Source organism: Lynx rufus, unplaced genomic scaffold, assembly GCF_022079265.1.
Source record: "Lynx rufus isolate CCGP_SWC_20201006 ecotype Redwood Valley unplaced genomic scaffold, mLynRuf1.p SCAF_10, whole genome shotgun sequence".
NCBI lineage: Eukaryota > Metazoa > Chordata > Mammalia > Carnivora > Felidae > Lynx > Lynx rufus.
The window spans coordinates 57600979-57620580 of NW_025814824.1; the positions used below are offsets into that span (position 1 = coordinate 57600979).

The window sequence follows — 19602 nt, forward strand, 5'->3', positions numbered from 1 at the left end:
AGGATGAGAGAGAACCCTTTATGCGAAGCCTCTTCACCAAGTACAGACAGAATTCACTTCCTTTCCACCTCTCCAGTACAGACAGAAATCGATTCCATAGTCCATATCCCTCTTCCCTCCTCAACCCTTAGATAGTAGTTCCACCCATTCCACCTCCCTGTCCTCCTCCCTGACAGACAAGGGAAGATATTTCTCCCAGTTGGTGGGAGTAATTCTCAGGTTCATAGGGCAAAGGCTGCCCCAGAGACAGAGGCACTGGTGTTGAGAAGCTGCAGTTCTTCCGGAATGGCGTGTCCAGAGTCTTGATGCTACTGACACCCTGGAGGAAGGCCAGAATGAGGACAGATCCCGCTCTGCACCAAGCCAGAACAGAACAGCCTCTTCCCCCTCCTTGTTTTCCCTGACTCCTGACACCCTCACACACCGGTAGCTGTGGTGCCCTCTGTATCCAGAAGGTTTCAGGTTGCTCCCGACGGTAGTTGTGAGGCTGGAAGGGAAAGATACTGAAAAACTCTTGGTTTGAAGCTCCCTCTCTTAACCTCTGCTGCTCTCCCACAGCCCATTAGAGCCCAGCCGTACAAGCGGGGTGGGATAAGTTCTCACCTTGGTTGGGGCAGGAGGCCCGGCTTGCACCAGCTCCTTTCGGTAGTCATGGTGTGTCACAGACTCGACCTCAAACTGCTTCCTTGTGGCTTCCTGCTCTGCCTGCACCTCTTTACTGTATAGTCCTGGGGGCGTCAAAGCCATTCTTCCCTGATTTTTGTCTTCCCCGCCTCCCCTTTACCCTTCGCCCAGCCTCTCACCAGATCTGGTGGCGCAGGAGCATCTCCAGCATGGCTTCACGCTTTCCTGTAGGAGGGCAGGGAGTGGAGAGAGTGGGAGAGTCTGGTTAACAAGCAGGCCCAAAGAAACAAATGTGAGAAAAGAAGGAAAATCATGGGGTTTTACCCTTGTACCCATTAAACAATCCATAGTCCCACTAGAAATTCCTTCCTCTCTTTTATCTCTGATTGCTCATTCTGGCCCATTCTCTCATGCTTCACACCTCGAGTTGGCTGATAGCAGTTTCGTGGGGGCTGGTATGAGTCTTTCTGAGTGGTGCTGAAGGACATGGGTGACTGTAGCTGCAGGGTCAGCAGTCCCTGGTGTCCATGTCGGAAGAAGAAACTCTCGGACCCATCCTGCATGCTTGGGACTTGATCCAGGTGGTTGGTGGCTCTCTGTGGGCCCCAAGTTGAGTGACCAGGATGTCCTTTATGGCACCCACCCTCATCATAAACTACTGCCTCCCCCAGGAAATTGGGGACAGTCTTCAGGAAAAGGGAGCAGGTCAAAACCTTAATACCTCCTCCTCCCAGTTGTAGAGAAGGCTGTGGCCCCGTGGCAATGTTTCATTGGGAACCTTACACTTCCCTTCAACCTCAGGGGTCTTCCAATGCCCTCGGGCACCAGGTTCTGAGACTTGCAAAAATTTCCAGGGTTGTTTCCGCGGTTCCCAGTGGCAGTAGTGATTCCAGGAGGCATAATTAGGGACCAGATCTGCTTGGGGGGTTCTGAAACTTGGAAGATTGTAGGGGCTGGGCTCACGGTCATGGCCACAGCCTGGACTAGGCCCAGCGTCAGTAGCAGGACCAGGGCCAGAATCAGGACCAGTGTCTTGACCAGAGCCATGGCAGGAACCAGAACTGGAGCCAAGAATAGGGCCAGGACTAGAGCTAAGGTCTTTTGTAGTACAGGGATCCTGAGCAATATGGGAAACATAGATAGGCTCAATGCCAAGTTTCCCATAGCCAATGCTGTGGGTAAAGCTGGCTCCAGTGCAGGGATCCCCCAGAAGACTGTCAGAGGAGTGGTTCATGAGAAGGTTCGGCTCAGAGTGGCACGCTGGGGTCTTTGCGGATAACACAGTCGCTTTGTCGGTGGAGGAGGCCGCAGCTGCTGTAGTTGCGGCTGCCAGGGCCGTTATAGGATGGCCATCCGAAGAAAATGGTTCTGAAGTGGACCCTAGTCCTTCAGTGCCAGGCTGTACATCTAAAGATCTGAAAGAAAGCGAATGCGACAAAGTTGTCAAAAGCGGTGTAAGTCCGCTGACCTTTCTTGTCCCCTTACACCAGGCGCCAAAGCTGCCGCTCTCACCGACATCTCGATCCCTTGGTAGACTGCGCGGTCTCCATCTTCAGTCTCCAGCTACCGGGTTGCCATAGAGACGGCAAATAATTCCAGGAGACTGCGCAGGACTAGAGTTGGGCGGAAGTGCTGGGTGGGGGTGGAGACAAATTCTCTGCGGGGCGGAAGTCTTAAACCTGGGGAAGTCTAGGAAGTTTGCTTTCCGTTCAGACTCCGTTCCGCCTCAGCCCAGCTCTTAAGGTTCCGCTAGTCTAGGGTTCTGCCTTCTACACTTAAGCATGATTCTTTCTGAGGCTTTCTAAGGTGGTTCTTTGTGTTGGAGACAAGCACAGGACTTTAGTATCAGACAGTGTACTTGCGTAGGGGCAACAGTAACTTACCCGCAGTTCATTCTAAAAAATGGGGTGGGGCAGGGAGTCTTTTAAAAGTTGAAGGTTTAAAATACATCAAACAACTAAAAAGCAAAATGGTGAGACATGGGGATCAAAGAGTGGCAGCTTTTTTTTTTTTTTTTTTTGGTGTGATTACTTCTCCTTCAGTAAAAGACCCTCACGTTGACCATCCTCCTCCCAGACCACCCTAGAACTTGTCTTGGCATCTGAATAAGGGCCAGGATTGAGTGTCTCACCCCTGGGTTTCAGTCTCTCCCTACTCATATAGGCTTATTTCTATTGCTATTTTTCTAGAAGCTTGACCCAGGTGGACCATTTGTCATGAGGACTCACAAATCTATAGGCAAATGCTTCTTTCACTACAGGATGGGCCTCCTTAATGTCTCTGACTCAGACCATAGTCAAGACCATAATCTTTTTTTTTTTAAGATTGTATTTTTAAGTAATCGCCACACCCAACGTGGGGCTCGAACTCAAGCCCAAGATCAAGAGTTGCATGCTCCAACAACTGAGCCAGCCAGGTACCATAGAATCATTATCTTTAATGTTTTCTTTTCTATTTGTGATATAAATCTTTATATATTTAAGACAGTGATCCAAAATTGAGGGAGAACAAGTTTATTAGCATCATAGGGTCCCTTTTCCCCCATCCTCCAAGAATCCAGGTCTTGGGTTCTTGGTCAGTTGGAAGGTTCAACCTGGAGGCCACTGGAGCTGTCGGCCCCCAAGTACATGAATGTGCAGATGATACACGGACTGTGAGCCCAGCTTCCCATCATTGATCACTGAAATGGAGCTTGGGGTTAGGGGGTCAGGATCACGGGAAAGGTCAAAGAATAAAGATCATATTGAAGGGTAGGTATGAGAATTCATAGGCAAGGGGCTCAATGGCCAAAAGTCACTCACCAAGTCGGTATCCATCTCCCAGCCCCTCAGCCTTTGCTGTCTTCTTAGCCACAAGGAGAAGGTGTCCTAGAAGCTAGAGGGAAAGGGAGGGAGATGGGTGGCTTCATTCACAGGGAGCAAAACCTCTAGCTGAGTCCAGGGTTCCCCCCAAAGCCAAACCTTGGCTCTATTCTTCCCACCTGCTGGTCTTCTTCTTCAGCCTGGCTAATCCGAGGAATGGGCTTCTTAGGAATGACCAGGAAGTGCACAGGAGCCTGAGGGGCCACATCACGGAATACAAGACACTGGAAGCAGTGAAAGGCCAGAGGCCACCTTGTTACTTCAACAGGCTGATGGTACCTATTAAATTCCCAAGAGGATGGGTCCTAAGGGCACCCCACCTGCTGGTCCTCATACAAAATGTCAGCTGGGAGGCTTCGATCCAGGATCCGGGAGAAGATAGTTGGGGCTGCTCCCTGAGGAGCTGCCTGCTGGGCCTTGGACACTTCATTTCCATCGGTCACACCTGCAGCTCCTCGGACCTGAAAGTGGGTCAGACATACCCAAGGGAGGGGGTTGACAATACCTCTCCCATATAGTCAGGAGCTGGCAGAGGCCGGGCTCTGATAATCATTAACTTCACCCTTCTAAGAACCTATTAGTGGCTCCCATCCTAAGGAAAATTTCCTCAATTTCAGAGTGTCAGCAGTAGAGAGTAGGGTCAGATAGTGCTGAGCCTGGTTAGATACAATACAGGATTCAGTACTGCAATTGATTCCTGTTCCTAAAGTGTCTAGTAAATTTAGCACTGTTCAGGAGAAAGGACACAGGATGAGAACTGGAAACTTAAGATTTGGTTCCTCTTTTATCACGGAATTACCTTAGATAAATCCCTCCTCTTGGCTTCAAATATAAAGTTTTCTGCATCATCTTTTAAGACCATTGGAGCTCTTTCCCTGTACTCAAGCCCTGTTACTAAGTTTCCACTTATTTCCATTACTTGTTATCTAATCTCTAAGGTATTTTACCTGTTTTATTCAGGTGTTCACACAATTTCCCTGTTTGACACAAACATGTCTTGGTGTTACATCTGAGCTCTTTTGTGAATTTTAACTCCAGTTCCTTGAATCAGTGAAAGGAAGAGTTAAGTGAATTCAGCAACGACAGACGCAGGGGACTGAGGGTAGGGATGCCCGTTTCCGGGGGCTCAGAGAAGGCTCAAGTCAGTGCTGTCACACCATGGGAGAAAGAGTTGGGATGAACCTGACCCCTCTGGTAAATGGGAAGATGAGAGATTAACACGTGTTCAGAAGGCCAGGGGTCTGAGGCGGGCAGAAGACTGGCTCCGAGAAGACAAACCTCACTTCCTGCAGGGGGCACTCAGGAGGCTGCCCGAAACAGGCGTTCGGTTTTAGGAGGCAGCAGCCAACGCACCGACCCTGTCGCCACCTGGGCGCCCGAGCCACCGCCGAGAGGCTGCTGCCGACTACCAGCCCGACCTCGCCAAGCGGCCTTGGAGCTTGCGCCTCCAGGAGAGGCAGCATTCCCTTCCAGACGCTCGGGCTCCGTCCCCGCGAGGCCAATGGGCTGCACGCGCCTGGGGGAGAACGCCGGCCCCGGAGGGCAGCAGAGCCCGCGGGACGCCCTCCGCGCCCCCGCGGCCGCTCCTCACCTGCGCCCCCCGCGGCCCCACCAGCGCTACAGCCCCGCGCGCCACGCGCAGCCCGGCGGCCAGCACCAGGGCCGCCGCCATCTTGCCCTCAGCCGCCGAATCTCTCCTCCGGCCAGCAAGCAGGCCCCGCAGTCGCCCGAGGTGGGGGCCGCCACGGAGCCGGCAAACGACGGCCATTGGCTCCGCTGGAGGCCGCGAGCGAGCCCTGCCATCCCATTGGCCGCGCTCCTGGGCTTCTCTTGAGGCCCTTTGGACCAGAGGGTGGTGTCATTCACTCCACTGGCTCCGCCGCCACGGTGGGGGCGGGATCTTTTCATCCCATTGGCTGCTTCTGCCAGCTCGTGGGCTAGTTTTCCACTTCATTGGCTTCGACTTCTGGTCAGAGTGAAAGTTCCTTTGCCATTGGGCCCCCTAAGTGTTTCCCCAAGAGACTTTCTCACTCCATTGGAAGGATTAAGAGACGTGGGATTTAACTCCGTTTGGCTCTGCTGCACAACATTGGTGCGGCGCCGAGCCTCTGACATCGTAGACCCTCTCCCCGCATTGGTCAGGAGGAGGGCGGGTTCTGAGGGCGGGCACTCGGCGCTGGCTGGCTCCGGGAATCACCGCAACCCCTGGAGGCCAAGGTTTTAGGAGTCCCGGAAGAAGGGGGCGGGAATGCCTGCCCTGTGAGGCTGAAGGTGAACTGAGACCGGTCCTTTTATCTTTTTTTTTGTTTTCTTGTAATTTATTGTCAAGTTCGCTAGCATACACTGTATATATACAGTGTGCTCTTGGCTTCGGGAGTGGATTCCCATGATTCATTGCTTACATACAATACCCAGTGCTCATCCCAAGTGCCCTCCTCAATGCCAGTGATGGCCATTCCCACTTCCACCCCAACCCCCATCAACCCTCAGTTCTCTGTATTTAACTGGAGGTATAAGATAGCCAGCGTTTTCCCCACGAGGGCATTTCAGACCCTTGAGCATTTCAAAGGTTTTTAACTTACTCATCTAAGGGCAGTCCCTTGTTTATGTTCTTGTGTGCATACTCCAACATTGAAGATTCTGCAGTTCGTTTTCAGGACTTTTTTTTTGCTTTCTTCTTCCTTTTCTTCTCCTCCTCCCCCTCCCCTCTCCCTCCCCGTCCCCTCCCCCCCCCTCCTCCTCTTCTTCTTTTTAACGGGAGGCGGCGATAGTGACCTGTCTTTGCGCACGACTAACAAGCAAAGGAGTAGGTATCCAATGTTCTTTTCTAATCAGAAATGGTGTATGAAACAGCCTCGTACCTGGTATTTTCAGTTAGTCGGGTTTGAGGGACAACGGGAGTGTGTCATTGCTGGGTGAGAAGTATATTTCATTTTGTTGGAATATATATTTTTGACCTAAGGAACAGGGGTCACAAAATGCTAATATACTTACCCAACCAAGGTTTAGCCTGACAGTTAACACTTAGGACAAAAGCCACCACTGTATCTTTAGGTGGTTTTTGTTGTAGTTGGTTGTTTTAGCACATCAGTGATTGTGGAATGAATAACATTTGGTGTTTCATTTCCGTTCATTATACAAAGTACATATGTATTGGATGTATATTCCTATTCTGCCCCTTACAATCAATCTTCCATATTATTACATAGTCTATGTAAATATACTTTGTAATGTCTGCATATTACTTCCTTGAATGAGTTTATTACAGTAACCATTCCTTTACTGTTGACTATTGAATTCGTTTCAGTGAATGGTCATTATGGCACTAATTGCATATCACCAGTCAAGAAGAACTCTACTTCTGGAGATAAGAATAATCTTTTGTATAGCCATATTATTGTTAGAAAGGCCTTTTTCCTCCAATGGGCAGACATTTGACCCTGTAATTTCCCCTAGGAGTTCTAGCAGTCCAGATTGTATTCCTTCCTTTGGAAGGACAGATAGCTTCCCCAAATGTGGGGAAATGTGACTGACTGGCCTTTTCTCTGTGCCCTAGAGGCTGTATGCAGTTCTCGTGGTGCCTCTGAGACAGCAGCAACCCCTAGAGCTGCTCTGGAGAAGTTCAAGAGATAAAAAGAGCTGGGATCTAGGAAGAGGAAGGAAACCAGCCAGGCAGGGTAGGTGACTACAAAGCACTTTGAAACTGGTGATTTCTTTAGGTTCTCAGGGAGAGCAAGTAGCACAGAGATTATTCCTCTTTTATAGATCCAGAAACTGAGGCCCAGAGAGGGAAAGTGATGATATGCCTAGGATCACAGAACCAATTAGTGCCAGAATCTCCCACTCCGCATAAAAATAATCTATGATTCACTGATTTTGGCCCCTGGCCTACAGTTTTTACTCCAAACTTTGTGATCCCTGGCAGCTTTTCTCACCTGAGAGCTGCAACTCTCTGTAGGTTCTGACCACTGTCTCCTATGCTTCGATCCCTACCACTACATCTGCTACTGCACCTTATTAGAGCGTCCTAGTCCTTTGACTGTTCCTTTATTCAATCTGTCAGTTGCTTCCTGGCTTCACTTTCTTTCCATTTGTATGGTCAGCTCTCTCCACATCCTCAAGCCTTCTTTTTTGCTTTATTTTCCTGATCATCCTCCCTGATACCTTCCATCACCATCAATCTATTTTGTTTCTCTCTTCCTCTTTAACTAGATTCCTGCTTTCAGCTGTCCCTGAATCCTCAACTATCCACGGATCAGGTTTTTCTCCAGTTCCCCACCTTAGCCTTCCCACACCTTCGCCTCTGTCTTCCCATCTCCTACTCCCCACTCTTATCCCTCTCCTCCCCCACCAGCAACTGACCTTGTCTCCTACTTCGCAGGGGAACTTCAAGATCCTCCTCCCTGCAGCTCAGGGAAGTCCCCATCCTTTTCTTTCTTCCTTCCTCTTGGTCTTAGGAAGCGGTGTTTCTCCTGTGTAGAACAAATCCCTTCACCTCTGCCCTGACCTCATTCCCTCCCTCCATCTTTGGCATCTTGTCTCACCAGGTATCTCTGTTTTTCTTCTGCATCTTCAAAATCTTTTTCTCTACTGGTCCCTTCCTTTTTTCCCTCCTAAAAAATGCTTCCTTGACTGCACATCTCCCTCTGGATATTGTCTGACTTCTCTCCTGCTCTTTTCATCCAAGCTTCTTAAAGAAACTCTTTCAAACTTACCACTTGGTTTCTACCTCCACTGCATCACTGAAACTACATTATCTGAAGACCTTCTAATTGTAAGATCCAATGGACACTTTTCAGTCTTTATCCTACTGGAGTCCCCAACTGCATCTAACATCAGTGTTTCCTCTATCCTTCTTAAACCCCCCTCCCTCCTTGGCTTCCTTGAAGCCACTCTCCTTCTGATGCCAGAGCTAGCAGCTTGAGTGTGGGTGTGGTGGAGGCAGATGCTTTGATCCAGCCTCTCTCCTGTGCGGTGTCCTCTCTTGTTCCCAACAGGTACCAACTCTAAGGTCCTAGGGTGTTTGTCACTGGGCTGGGTTCTGTCCACCCCATACAGAAGCAGGCCAGATTCCAGTGGCTTCCCCTTTCTTTATTGCTGATTCGAGCCAGGCTCAGAGAGGCTTGCGCCAGGTGTTGACAGTGTCTGTCCCTGGAGGAGGGAAAAGCAGAGGTGAAAGGGTCAGGTATGGGGGTCAAATTTAGGGCCAGGCCACAGGTTGTGTGGGCCAGGGAGCCCAGGAGGTCTGGGATGGGTGCTGGGATGGCCGGAGGGCCCCTGTGTCTGTAAAGTCTCAGAGTCAGAATTCCTGACGATGGCTTCTCAGAGGGTAGGCATCTCTGCAAAAGGCACACAGTCTGCTCCTGGGGTTGGAGACCGGTGCAAGTTTGGGATGCAGGCGCTGAGAGAGAGAGGTAGTCCAGGATGGAATGACTGAGGGTGGGAGCACCTTCCTGCCTGGCCTTCTGACTATGGTCCTGGAATGGTCCCGTTCCAGGTTGCCCCTGCCCCCTTACCGTGAGGCCTCCCTCCTCGTCGCCGGGTCTCCTCAGTCTCAAAGAAAGTCTCATGTTCCTCCCAGCGCCGGTCACAGGCCGCACAGAGGAAATTAGACTCAAAGCAGTTGCAGCAACAGCCTAGGGCAAGGGGGAAGCCAAGACAAGTATAGGGAATTGGCGCTTTCCCACGGGCTGACTACGTTCTCCTCTCTTCCTCACCAACCACAAACCCAAGTTTCTCCTACCAGTTCCCCCATCCTCATCCCCAAACCATGTGCATCCCATTCATGCCCACCCCTGTACTCCCCTCACCCTAGAAATTACCTTTCACCCTGCAGGAATGGGACCCAGTAGCTGCATGGTCTTCATGGCTGTGTTTGCAGCGACATTGGGCCCTCCAGGCCTTAGGGTCAAAGGTAGCTCGTCTTTTAAGCCAGAACTCACCCACCTCCTCTGGGCGTGATGGGATAAAGCAGAACATGAGGCAGCGGCACTGGCCCACATTGCAGGGCACAGATATGTCTATGGGAATGGGGATGGATGGGAGGATTAGACTGGCACCTAATAGGGCCTAGCCTTCCTGTGCCAGTCCCCCTCCCCCATACCAATACACACACACTTTCTCTCATACATCCCAACACATGGCCCGAGTATAGTTTTCCCTTCCCATGGACAGGGGCTGGTCAGTTCTCCCTACCTGAGATGATCTGGTGCTCTCTCAATAAGTGTCCACAAAAGCATTTGGATTCATCTCCAATTTGGAAACAGTCCCATAGATAATGGGGGCAGCGCCAGCCAATATGGAGACCTGAGTGTGGAGGAATTAACAGGGAAGAGTGAGAAGGAAAAATAGCCTAAGCACCCCCCCCCCCCAGCCCCTGTGGTCTCACCTCTTCCCCAGTGTATTCACTCGACCCATGATCTCCACCCTTTGAGACATCTTCCCCATCGGATTTTCTCAGTATCCCACAAGTGTTTCAGCTCCTTTCCCACCCCAGGATCTACTTCATTTCTGTTAGCCTGTCAGAAATGACTGAAGACAGTCTTCAGTTTCTGAAGTGGTTTCTGAGCAGGAAGATTCGAAATGAAATTTTGCTTGAAGACGAACACGAATCTTGCTGAGTTCTCTGTGGCTATTAAGATTCTCATTTCCTCCCCTTCCCACATTAGAGCCTCACTTTGTTTTGTTTCATTGAAGTGTCTAAGTTGAGGGAAAGGGAAGATGATTGGCCAGGTATAGAATAGATGGTGAGGACTGGCACCTAAGGAAATGTGGTTGTTAAAGGGACCGGAAGAGGAGGAGGAGGTTGGGCAGCTCTGGGACCAGGAGGAGGGTTTTCCTCACTTTTCCAGTTTGGCACCTTCCTATTTCCCTTTATGTTCCTGGTGTTCCTGAACTGATGCTATCTATGAACTTGAGAAGGGCTGCCTATAGTTTTCTAAGAATCAGGAGAAAGGGATAGGCCAGAAGTCATGAGTGGTGAAGACCAAGAAAAAGAAGCTTGTGAGGCTAGGAAGTATCCCTGAGAATAGGCACCAGCAAGATGCCACAACCCTTGAGAGCCTGGTTTCAGTAGTGGGATCTGAAATTGGCTTCATGGTCAATCTCACTACAAGGCAAGGGTGGAGCCATTTAAATGTGGGAGAACCAGAGAGCACATTCCACTCATTTTCTCACCCTTCATGAAACCTGAGACTACTCCAACTTCTAGGCAAGAATCCTGTATGAGTCCTTATGGAGTGGGACCTTCAGCTATGGGACTCATTCCCATTTAAAGGCTACAATGAAGTGTCACCTCCACCAAACAGTTGTCCCTGACTTCCTCTGCCTGTCTAGGGGCTCCTCCTCTTTGTTTCTCTGACTCCTTTGCTACTCCTCTCACAGTACAATGCATTATAATAGTGGACTTTTCACTTGTATTCCTCTTAGACTGTAGGTTTTCACCTATATTTCTAGTCCTCGTACAAGGCCTGGCCCAGAATAGGTGCTCAGAGAGCACAGACAGCTTGACTGACTAAATGAATAAGCAAACTCCTTCAGGACAGAAGAGAGACCCAGTATTCTAGGCTTAACACTGAAGTTCCATAAGGAGGGTGGGAAAGAGTTAGTGTCTTCTGGTCTTTGACTCTGGCCAGGGCCACAATCCACAATTCTGTGCCTAATTGTCAGTCTAGTTTTTCTTGCCTTACCCATGATCTTTCAGGGTCTAAAGCCTGTCCAGGCGTGGCTTTTGGCTTTGCTACTTCTGTCTTGATCCTGCCAGCCTGAAGTGTCAGTGCCCCATTATAGCAGTGAGGCTTTGTTGAAAGGGCAGGGTATATAGGTAGAGTCACAATGGAAGTGAGTGGGGGCCAGGATTCCACTAGCGGAATTCTGAACTCTGTCCAGAGCAGCAGGATAGACTCGGTGAACAGATGAGAGGTGGAGGTGAACAAGGGTCAGTGCCCACATATCAAGGTCCCGCTTGAAAGCCTGGGAGAGTCAAGTGCAAGCACTGATATGGGAGTCAGTGCCCCGCCTTTAGATGAAGCAGACTAGAGTTTAAACAGAGACTGGCAACTATACCTCAGACTCCATTATAAGTGTCAGTGCCCCTAAAGCAGGACAATTGACATCAGGCTATATAGTCCAGAGTGGGACCCTCTACTCTCTGCTCTGATTCCAAACTGTCTTTCTGTTATAAGTGGACAAGGACTGGTAGGGGGAGGAGACATTATCTGGAATGCCATTTTGACGGTGTACCAGGTGGTTCTAGGTAGTTTCACCTTAAGAATCTGTGCTCCAAGCATTTTCACCGCAAACATTTCCACTGCATGATTAATTGGCCATAGGCAATTTTGCCACGAAAGATAAAATCACAAAAAAATAAAAGGACATTCATTAAAGAGGGCATAGTTAAACATGGAAAATGAATACCAAAATTAAATATGACCTTATTGCAAAATCCAAATATTTGAATTTAAAATGCATAGTGTAGATTCATGGCCATGCTGTGTAAATAACTGATTTTATGTTGTGGATTGTACCCTAAGCACTTGTCTTCAAAGTCTTTCATTCATAGCATTATACAATTTATTTTTTTGCTTGTTGACTCATCTCCTTGTTCAGCATCTCACTTTTTCTTTTTTTGCTAAAATTTCCTCCTTCACTAAGAGAGGTATCAATTTCCAAATACTAGGATGCATATTTGCCACTGAGCTGTGTATTGTGTTGTGAAAGCCTCCTACACTGTTGTTTGCTCCTGGCATATTGTCACATGTCCATTGATAGACATTCCAAAGTTGTATGGGAAATGTGAGCTCAAAACTCTGCCACAGTGTAGACCATTATGAAGACTAAGATTTATACTATATATATATATATATATATATATATATATATATATATATATATAAATGGGAGTACTGTGTCAGTGGAGAAATGAAACCAAACTGCCAAACAGTGGATAAAACCAACAAACTGTCAAATCAAATTGTCAACTAGTTATTTTTTTTTATCTTTTACAGCAAATTGCCTTATGGTCAATTAACTTTGCAGAATAATATTTGTGGCAAAGAGGTCTACGGCACAGATGCTTACTGTGAAAATACCAGGCAAGGTACAACACAGTCAATTCCATGGTCACATACTCACATTTGCATGATAACATCTCTTTTTGCTTAGAATATCTCCATACAACATATGTCTTTTCATGAAGGATGTCTCTAGTCCAGACTTCTCTCCTGAGCTTCAGACCCATACAGCCAGTTGTCTACTGGACCCTTTTACCAGCATGTTCCACAAGCACTTCAAATGCAGTAAATTCAATTCTTCCTTCCGAACCTCGCCCTCATCCTTTGTCCTCTGTTCATCCAACGTGTACTTATGCATCTACTCTGTTTTAGGCATTCATGAATGGCATCATCATCTAATCAGTCTCTTAAGCCAAACACCTAGATGTCATTCCAGGCATGTCCTTCTTTCTTATCCTACACATCCAAAGATCCAAAGGTCAGTTTTGTCTTCTCAGCGTTTCTTGAATCTACTTCATCCACCTATACCCATTCACTTCTTACCCAGACTATTACCAGGGCCAAATGTAGTCTTCCTACGTCCAGTCGTATCTTTCTCCAGTCTATGCTACTGACACAGTGGTCTTTCAAAAACACAAATTTGGTCGTGTTGTTGTCCCATTTAAAATCTTGCAGTGACTCTCACGTGCCCTTAGGATATAGTCCCAACTCTTGACCTTTGCCACAGAAATGCCTGTACAATTCTCCTGGTCCAGAGCTGAGCTCTGTCCAACATTGCTTGCAGTTTCCTCCTGGTGCCTTGCCCTGTCATGTCTCACCTTACCTCACTTTTTACCTGGCCACCTCTTTTTACTCATCTTACAGATTTCAGCTGAGAAGTCATCCCTTCCAAGGCTTATTCCCTGAGCCCCCAAGATTGGGTGCCTCTTATCTCTGCTCATGCAGCACTCTGGGCTAACCTCAGTCACAGCAATTATTAGAATGAATTACAATTATCCTTTTACTTTTTGGTGTCTCCCATTAGAGTACAAATTATTTGAGGGGTTTTGTTTTTGAAATCCCACCAACCACTACCTCCGCATCTACCTCAATGCCTGACACATAGTTGGTGCTCAATAAATGCTGAATAAATAAAAGCTTACACTTGCTCTTTCTCTACACAGAACATACATGGATTCTCCAGAGACCCAAATGAGATCATTGTGACTTTCTTGGCCCCGGGGTGGAAGGGGAAGGGACCCTGCATGAGAATGAGGAAAGCAAATTGCATGGAGAAGGGAGAAGGACATAGAATTACCTGGCTGTCTTTCTATCTTAGGCCCATCTAGTCTCAACATAACTCTCTTCCTATCATAAGGGGAAAGGAAGTATGAAAGACAAAAATAAATACAGTGATGCCTATCTAATTCAGTCTAGAAACCCCAGAATCTGCAGAGTGGGTCAGGGTGGCCTTCTTTCTGAAGGTATTCCCTGTAGACATGAAGTTCAGCAACACAGGTACACATGCTCACACACCGGATGGCATATGTATACCTAGCACATCTGCACACCCTTTATATGCCGACTAGATAAGCTAGCAAGCCACTAATGGGGCTGTGAAAAGTACTAATTCTGGGCTGAGACTTGGAATTGATAGGGCTGGGAGGTACAACTCTCCTTTTTGGTGGAGAGACTCATGGCTTTTGGGTACCAGGTGATTCTCGGTCTGGCATGCAGGGTGACAGCCTTTTAATGGAGTTCAACCAAGGGGACCAAGGCCTTTTGCCATGTCAGAGCACCAAGTCTCCTGGACTATCCAAGGTCTGGGCCATCTCTGCTTTAAGGTCTGTTTGGTGTAGGCTATTAGAGCCCTAGATGTGGGGTCGGCCTGTGGCCCTGCTTTTTTTTTTTTTTAAACAACTTCATTTTAGCTGCCTGTCCCTACCTGGGTTTTATATGAATATCTTCACTTTTTTCCTGCACCCATGCCATCCACTTTGGCCCACCTGCCTGCTCCACTCCAATATTTCAGGCAGGCAGCATTGCCATTTCTACAAGGAGCAGCTCTCCATTGTTCAGGGCAGGTTCCCTGATATAGTTGCATTGGAGGTTGGCCATGGGCCTGTCACAGGCCTCTCAAGGGCTTCCTGGGCTCACCTGTCTGGATGGCATTCAGGGTTACATTCTTCTCCCATTGGAAAAGATAATTTGCCTGAGCGCTGAACTTCTTTCTGTGCATTGCCTTAGCCACTTCCACCTTCTCTGTCTGCTGAGTGGGGACCTCTGGTTGAACTGCATAACCTGGGAAGGGAGAGGCTGAGTAACCAAAGGGAAGTAAGGAGTCCCTAAAACTAAAAGAAGGGGCCAGGTCAAAGAGTAACCCAATCCCCTCTTATTGGGACAGGTGTAAGACAGTGATGAGAATGGGGAAAAGTCCACAAAAGACTCTGAATAGCCAAAGTAATGTTGAAAAAGAAAACCAAAGCTGGAGGCATCACAATCCCGGACTTTAGCCTCTACTACAAAGCTGTAATCATCAAGACAGTATGGTAACTGGCACAGACACATAGACTAATGGAATAGAATAGAGAACCCAGAATTGGACCCACAAATATATGGCCAACTAATCTTTGATAAAGCAGGGAAGCATATGCAATGGAAAAAGCCTCTTTAGCAAATGGTGCTGGGAGAACTGGACAGCAATATGCAGAAGAATGAAACTGGACCACTTTCTTACACCATACACAAAGATAAATTCAAAATGGATGAAAGACCTAAATGTGAGACAGGATACCATCAAAATCCTAGAAGAGAAAACAGGCAACAACCTCTTTGACCTCAGCCACAGCAACTTCTTACTTGACATGTTTCTGAAGGCAAGGGAAATAAAAGCAAAAATGAACTATTGGGACCTCATCAAGATAAAAAGATTCTACAAAAAAATTTTTAAGTTCACTTATTTTTGAGAGAGAGAGAGAGAGTGAGCAGGGGAGGGGCAGAGAGAGAGGGGGGACACAGAATTTGAAGCAGGCTCCAGGTTCTGTGCTGTCAGCATAGAGCCTGATGCAGGGCTCAAACTCATGAACTGTGAGATGATGACCTGAGCCGAAGTCAGATGCTTAACTGACTGAGCCACCCAGGAGCTCCAAAGATAAAAAGCTTCTGCACAGCAAAGGAAACAATCAAAACTAAAAGGCAACCAATGGAATGGAAGAAGATATTTGCAAATGACATATCAGATAAAGGATTAGTGTCCAAAATCTATTAAGAACTTAACGAACCCAACACCTGGAAAACAAATAATCCAGTGAAGAAATGGGCAGAAGACATGAAAAGACACTTTTCCAAGGAAGACATCTGAATGGCTGACAGACACATGAAAAGATGTTCAATGTCACTCATCATCAGGGAAATACAAATCAAAACCACATTGAGATACCATCTCACACTGGTCAGAGTAGCTAAAATTAACAATTCAGGGAATAATAGATGCTGGAGAGGACATGGAGAAAGGGGAACCCTTTTGCATTGTTGGTGGGAATGCAAACTGGTGCAGCCGCTCTGGAAAACAGTGTGGAGGTTCCTCAAAAAAATTAAAAATAAAATTACCCTATGACCCAGCAATTGCACTACTAGGAATTTATCCAAAGGATACAGGAGTGCTGATTCATAGGGGCACATGTACCCCATGTACCCCAATGTTTATAGCAGCGCTTTCAACAAATTACGGAAAGCCAAATTATGGAAAGAGCCCAAATGTCCATCAACTGATGAATGGATAACGAAGATGTGGTTTGCGTCGGGCTCTGTGCTGACAGCTCAGAGCCTGGAACCTGCTTCACAGTCTGGGTCTCCCTCTCTCTCTGCCCCTCCCCCACTCATGCTGCCTCTGTCTCTCAAAAATAAATAAACATTAAAAAATTAAAAAAAAAGAAGATGTGGTTTATATACACAATGGAATACTACTTGGCAATGAGAAAGAATGAAATCCTGCCATTTGCAACAACTTGGATGGAACTGGAGGGTATTATGCTAAAAAATAAGTCAGTCAGAGAAAGACAGATATCCTATGTTTTCACTCATATGTGGAACTTGAAGAGCTTAACAGAAGACCATGGGGGAAGGGAAAGAAAAAAATAATTACAAACAGAGAGGGAGGCAAACCAAAAGAGACTCTAAAATACAGAGAAAAAACTAAGGGTTGATGGGGTGGGGGGTTAGGGGGCAGGGAAAATGGGTGATGGACATTGAGGAGGGCACTTGCTGGGATGAGCACTGGGTGTTGTATATAAGTGATGAACCATGGGAATCTACTCCCTAAGCCAAGAGTGCACTGTGTACACTGTATGTTAACTAATTTGACAATAAATTATATATATATAATGGGGAATGGGGAAAAGTGCAGGCACAATTACGGCTAACTCCTTTCTTCCCCTTCTTCTTGCCCAGCTGGTGTCCAGGCTGAGCTGTGTGTGCGGTACTGTCAGTGGCATCCACCTGCTCCTTGTCCTCTCCTTCCTCTTCCTTCTCCTTTGCAGATGTGTCCAGGTGGACCTGGGCTGAAGGGCCTGAAAGGGAGTGCTTTAGAAGGATCTCAGACTCAGAGATCTGGGTAGACCTCCCTGTCTGTGAGACCTCACTGGAGGAATACTCAGAGAGGTCTTCCTTCAGAGTATTAGAGGAAGGTACAGTGATACGGCCTTGTGATGAGGTATGAAAAGAAAGGTGTTTCTCTGGGACCTTAAACATGTGAGTCTCCAATAGGGTCTCAGGGATAGTGGTTTCCAAAGGGATCTCAGAGACAGAGTATCCTAAAGAGGTCTCAGGGATGGAAGGCTCCAAAAGGGTTTCAGAGGTGTGGATCTCTAAAGGGGCCTGGGAAGCAGATGGTGTCATATGAGATTCAGAGGTGTGGGGCTCTAAGGGGGTCTCAGGGATGTAAGTTGCCAAAGGGGTTTCAGAGGTGCGGGTCTCTAAAAGGGCCTGGGAAGCAGATGGTGTCCTATGAGATTCAGAGATGTGGGGCTCTAAAGGGATCTCAGAGGTGTGGGGCTCTAAAGGGGTCTCAGGGATGGAAGTCTCAAAGGAGGTTTCAGGGCCAGGGGGCTCCTGTGAGTCCTTGGCAGAGGGGTCCTTTGAAGAGGGGTGTTCCTCTGCATCCATGGTGGTTTGAGGCTCTTCTGTGACCTCGTTTGCTTCCATCTAGTGGTAGAATAAGGTACAGGCTTCATTAGGTTGGGATCGGAGGTTGGAGGGTCTGCAAGTCAGAGTTCACGGGGGGGGGGGGGGATTATGGAATTAGGATAAAGTTTTCTGTGCACCTGAGATGTAAAGGGGAAGCAAGATGAACTTTGGGTCAGGGTATGGTGCCAAGAGGTTCACCTGTGTGCCTAGATGCCGTATGGCATGTAGCTATGGGTTGTGAGGGAGCTTAAAGATAGAAAGGCTGAAGCAGTCAGAATCTCATCAGTAGATGGTAGCAGAGGACCATGCCCCAGGAAGAGCCTGAACATAGCAGCTTGGCTAGTCCAAGAGCAGGGGCCTGAGCCTTAGGACCAGGATGTTCAGGCAGTGGAGTTCTAGAGACTGGGATACTATCAAACCAAGGTGGGGGTTTGCTCTTAAGAGTGCAGGACAATGCCATGATGCATTAGGCAGGGCCCTGACTGCAGCCTGTTTTGTCTAGGGATCATAATCAAGCCTCCCTTGATGTCATTCATGTCCAAGGCTTCAATTACTTCTGGCTGGTATGCTGATGATTTCTAAATCCATAATTCCAGCTCAGACCTCTTTAAATCCCTGTACTTCACACTCAAACCCAATTGCTTGCTGGACATTGCTAAATGGATGTCCCACAGGGCATCAAAACTGAACTCTGGGAATTATTTTAGTCTTATCCTTTCCCCTCAGCCCTCATCTTCAAATAGGCACCAAGAACTGTGTTTCCTGTCTTCTAAATACTGTATTACCAAAATCCATTCTCTCCCCTCCAATTCTGTTCAAGTTCTCATAGTTTTCTACCTGGATTATGAAATAACTTTGCCCCTCTGCGACTTTCCCCAGCACATCAATCCACTCAGCCATTCTTTCATTGATTTATGTAACTTATACTTAAATTTTTTTTTACTTTTTTTTTTTTTTTTTTTTTTGAGACACAGAGCATGAGCAGGGGAGGAACAGAGAGAGAGGGAGACACAAAATCCAAAGCAGGCTCCAGGCTCTGAGCTGTCAGCACCAAGCCCGACACGGGGCTCAAACCCACGAACCATGAGGTCATGACCTGAGCTGGAGTTGGAAGATTAACTGACTGAGCCACCCAGTTGCCCCTGTAAACTGATACTTTTTAAAGAGCCCAATCTTACGCTTTCACCCAGGCACTGTGCCAAGCACTGGACTCTGAAAGAATCTGGGAAGGTGGACCAGGTTAACCCAATGACAATACAGATGAGGTGATGTTGTGCTGGGGTAAGCTCAGGATGCTGTGGGGAGTGAGGTGTGACTAATTTATCTTGGAGGGATGTCTAAAAGAAGTCAGCCCTCCTTAATGACCCACTGGAGATCTTTCTAAAATGCAAGCCTAACAATGCTGTTCCTTTGCTTGAAAACACTCAGTTGTCTCAGCCTTAAGATTAACTCCAAATTTCTGGGCCCTGACATTCAAGGCCTGTCATTACTTGCAACACTGCCTAACTTTTCCAGCCTTAACTTTCTGTGCTCCCTACTTTCCCCCTCATGCTCCAGATGGATTCATTACTTGTATTCATTAGTCTTTCCAAAGGGGAAGCTTGGGACAAGAAGTAGTGAGAGAGGTAGGTTAGGAAGATGACCTGACATTCAGCACAGGAAAAGGTACTTGAGGGTGGAGAATCAGTCGGTAGGAGGAGAGGAAGGAGAAAAAGAAGGGGAAGACGGAACTGGGTGGAGAAACGTGGTGGAGGGGGAGGGTAAGGATGAAAAGTAGAGAATGGGAGAGGGTTGGACTAAGGTGGGAAGGGACAGAATATGTTAGGAGGGGAACGAGATGAGGGCTTGGAGGAAGAGCCATTGGAGAAACTACATACCTCTGGGCCTGTCTTGGCTGTTACAAGTCCTTAGGTCAGGATCTCGTCTTAAGCTGGGAAGGGGAA

The 19602-nt window shown here is 47.7% G+C and overlaps 3 protein-coding genes across 5 annotated transcripts; all 3 read right to left on the bottom strand.

Annotated features, from left to right (window-relative positions):
- Window positions 1-20: 20 nt before the first annotated feature.
- SPAG8 (sperm associated antigen 8) lies at window positions 21-2216 on the bottom strand. 2 transcript variants are annotated; one of them, XM_047098756.1, is made up of 7 exons: window positions 2137-2216; window positions 1346-2039; window positions 1046-1220; window positions 804-849; window positions 604-718; window positions 425-487; window positions 21-319 (listed from the first exon to the last, which is right to left on the bottom strand). In XM_047098756.1, exons 1-7 carry the CDS (start codon window positions 2172-2174, stop codon window positions 128-130), a joined length of 1323 nt encoding a protein of 440 aa, XP_046954712.1. In that variant the 5' UTR covers window positions 2175-2216; the 3' UTR covers window positions 21-127. The 2 variants fall into 2 exon arrangements, with proteins under 2 accessions (XP_046954712.1, XP_046954705.1); XM_047098749.1 differs by having other exon boundaries at window positions 21-487.
- Window positions 2217-3121: 905 nt separating this feature from the next.
- HINT2 (histidine triad nucleotide binding protein 2) lies at window positions 3122-5307 on the bottom strand. 2 transcript variants are annotated; one of them, XM_047098766.1, is made up of 5 exons: window positions 5077-5307; window positions 3806-3946; window positions 3605-3709; window positions 3426-3498; window positions 3122-3304 (listed from the first exon to the last, which is right to left on the bottom strand). In XM_047098766.1, the coding sequence occupies exons 1-5, from the start codon at window positions 5251-5253 to the stop codon at window positions 3213-3215; spliced, it is 588 nt and encodes a 195-aa protein (XP_046954722.1). In that variant the 5' UTR covers window positions 5254-5307; the 3' UTR covers window positions 3122-3212. The 2 variants fall into 2 exon arrangements, with proteins under 2 accessions (XP_046954722.1, XP_046954729.1); XM_047098773.1 differs by having other exon boundaries at window positions 3226-3315.
- A 3291-nt stretch (window positions 5308-8598) lies between these two features.
- Window positions 8599-17677, bottom strand: FAM221B (family with sequence similarity 221 member B). The gene is made up of 8 exons (XM_047099789.1): window positions 17575-17677; window positions 17459-17502; window positions 16921-17404; window positions 14633-14776; window positions 9681-9791; window positions 9308-9505; window positions 9002-9121; window positions 8599-8636 (listed from the first exon to the last, which is right to left on the bottom strand). The coding sequence occupies exons 1-8, from the start codon at window positions 17675-17677 to the stop codon at window positions 8599-8601; spliced, it is 1242 nt and encodes a 413-aa protein (XP_046955745.1).
- Between the last annotated feature and the right edge of the window lie 1925 nt (window positions 17678-19602).

Excerpts from the sequence above, each read along its gene's own strand:
- SPAG8 (XM_047098749.1), bottom strand. The coding sequence starts at position 2,174 with ATGGAGACCGCGCAGTCTACCAAGGGATCGAGATGTCG. Across the intron at positions 2,040-2,136 it reads ACCAAGGGATCGAGATGTCG|ATCTTTAGATGTACAGCCTG; the intron begins GTGAGAGCGGCA and ends GCTTTCTTTCAG. Across the intron at positions 850-1,045 it reads CTGCTATCAGCCAACTCGAG|GAAAGCGTGAAGCCATGCTG; the intron begins GTGTGAAGCATG and ends GCCCTCCTACAG.
- HINT2 (XM_047098766.1), bottom strand. The coding sequence starts at position 5,253 with ATGGCCGTCGTTTGCCGGCTCCGTGGCGGCCCCCACCTCGGGCGACTG. Across the intron at positions 3,499-3,604 it reads CTGAAGAAGAAGACCAGCAG|CTTCTAGGACACCTTCTCCT; the intron begins GTGGGAAGAATA and ends CTTTCCCTCTAG. Across the intron at positions 3,305-3,425 it reads GGGAGATGGATACCGACTTG|TGATCAATGATGGGAAGCTG; the intron begins GTGAGTGACTTT and ends GCTCCATTTCAG.
- FAM221B (XM_047099789.1), bottom strand. The coding sequence starts at position 17,677 with ATGGAAGCAAACGAGGTCACAGAAGAGCCTCAAACCACCATGGATGCA. Across the intron at positions 17,503-17,574 it reads GGACTCACAGGAGCCCCCTG|AGCCCCACATCTCTGAATCT; the intron begins GCCCTGAAACCT and ends AGATCCCTTTAG. Across the intron at positions 9,792-14,632 it reads CCTGAATGCCATCCAGACAG|GTCTCCATATTGGCTGGCGC; the intron begins GTGAGCCCAGGA and ends CTCCACACTCAG.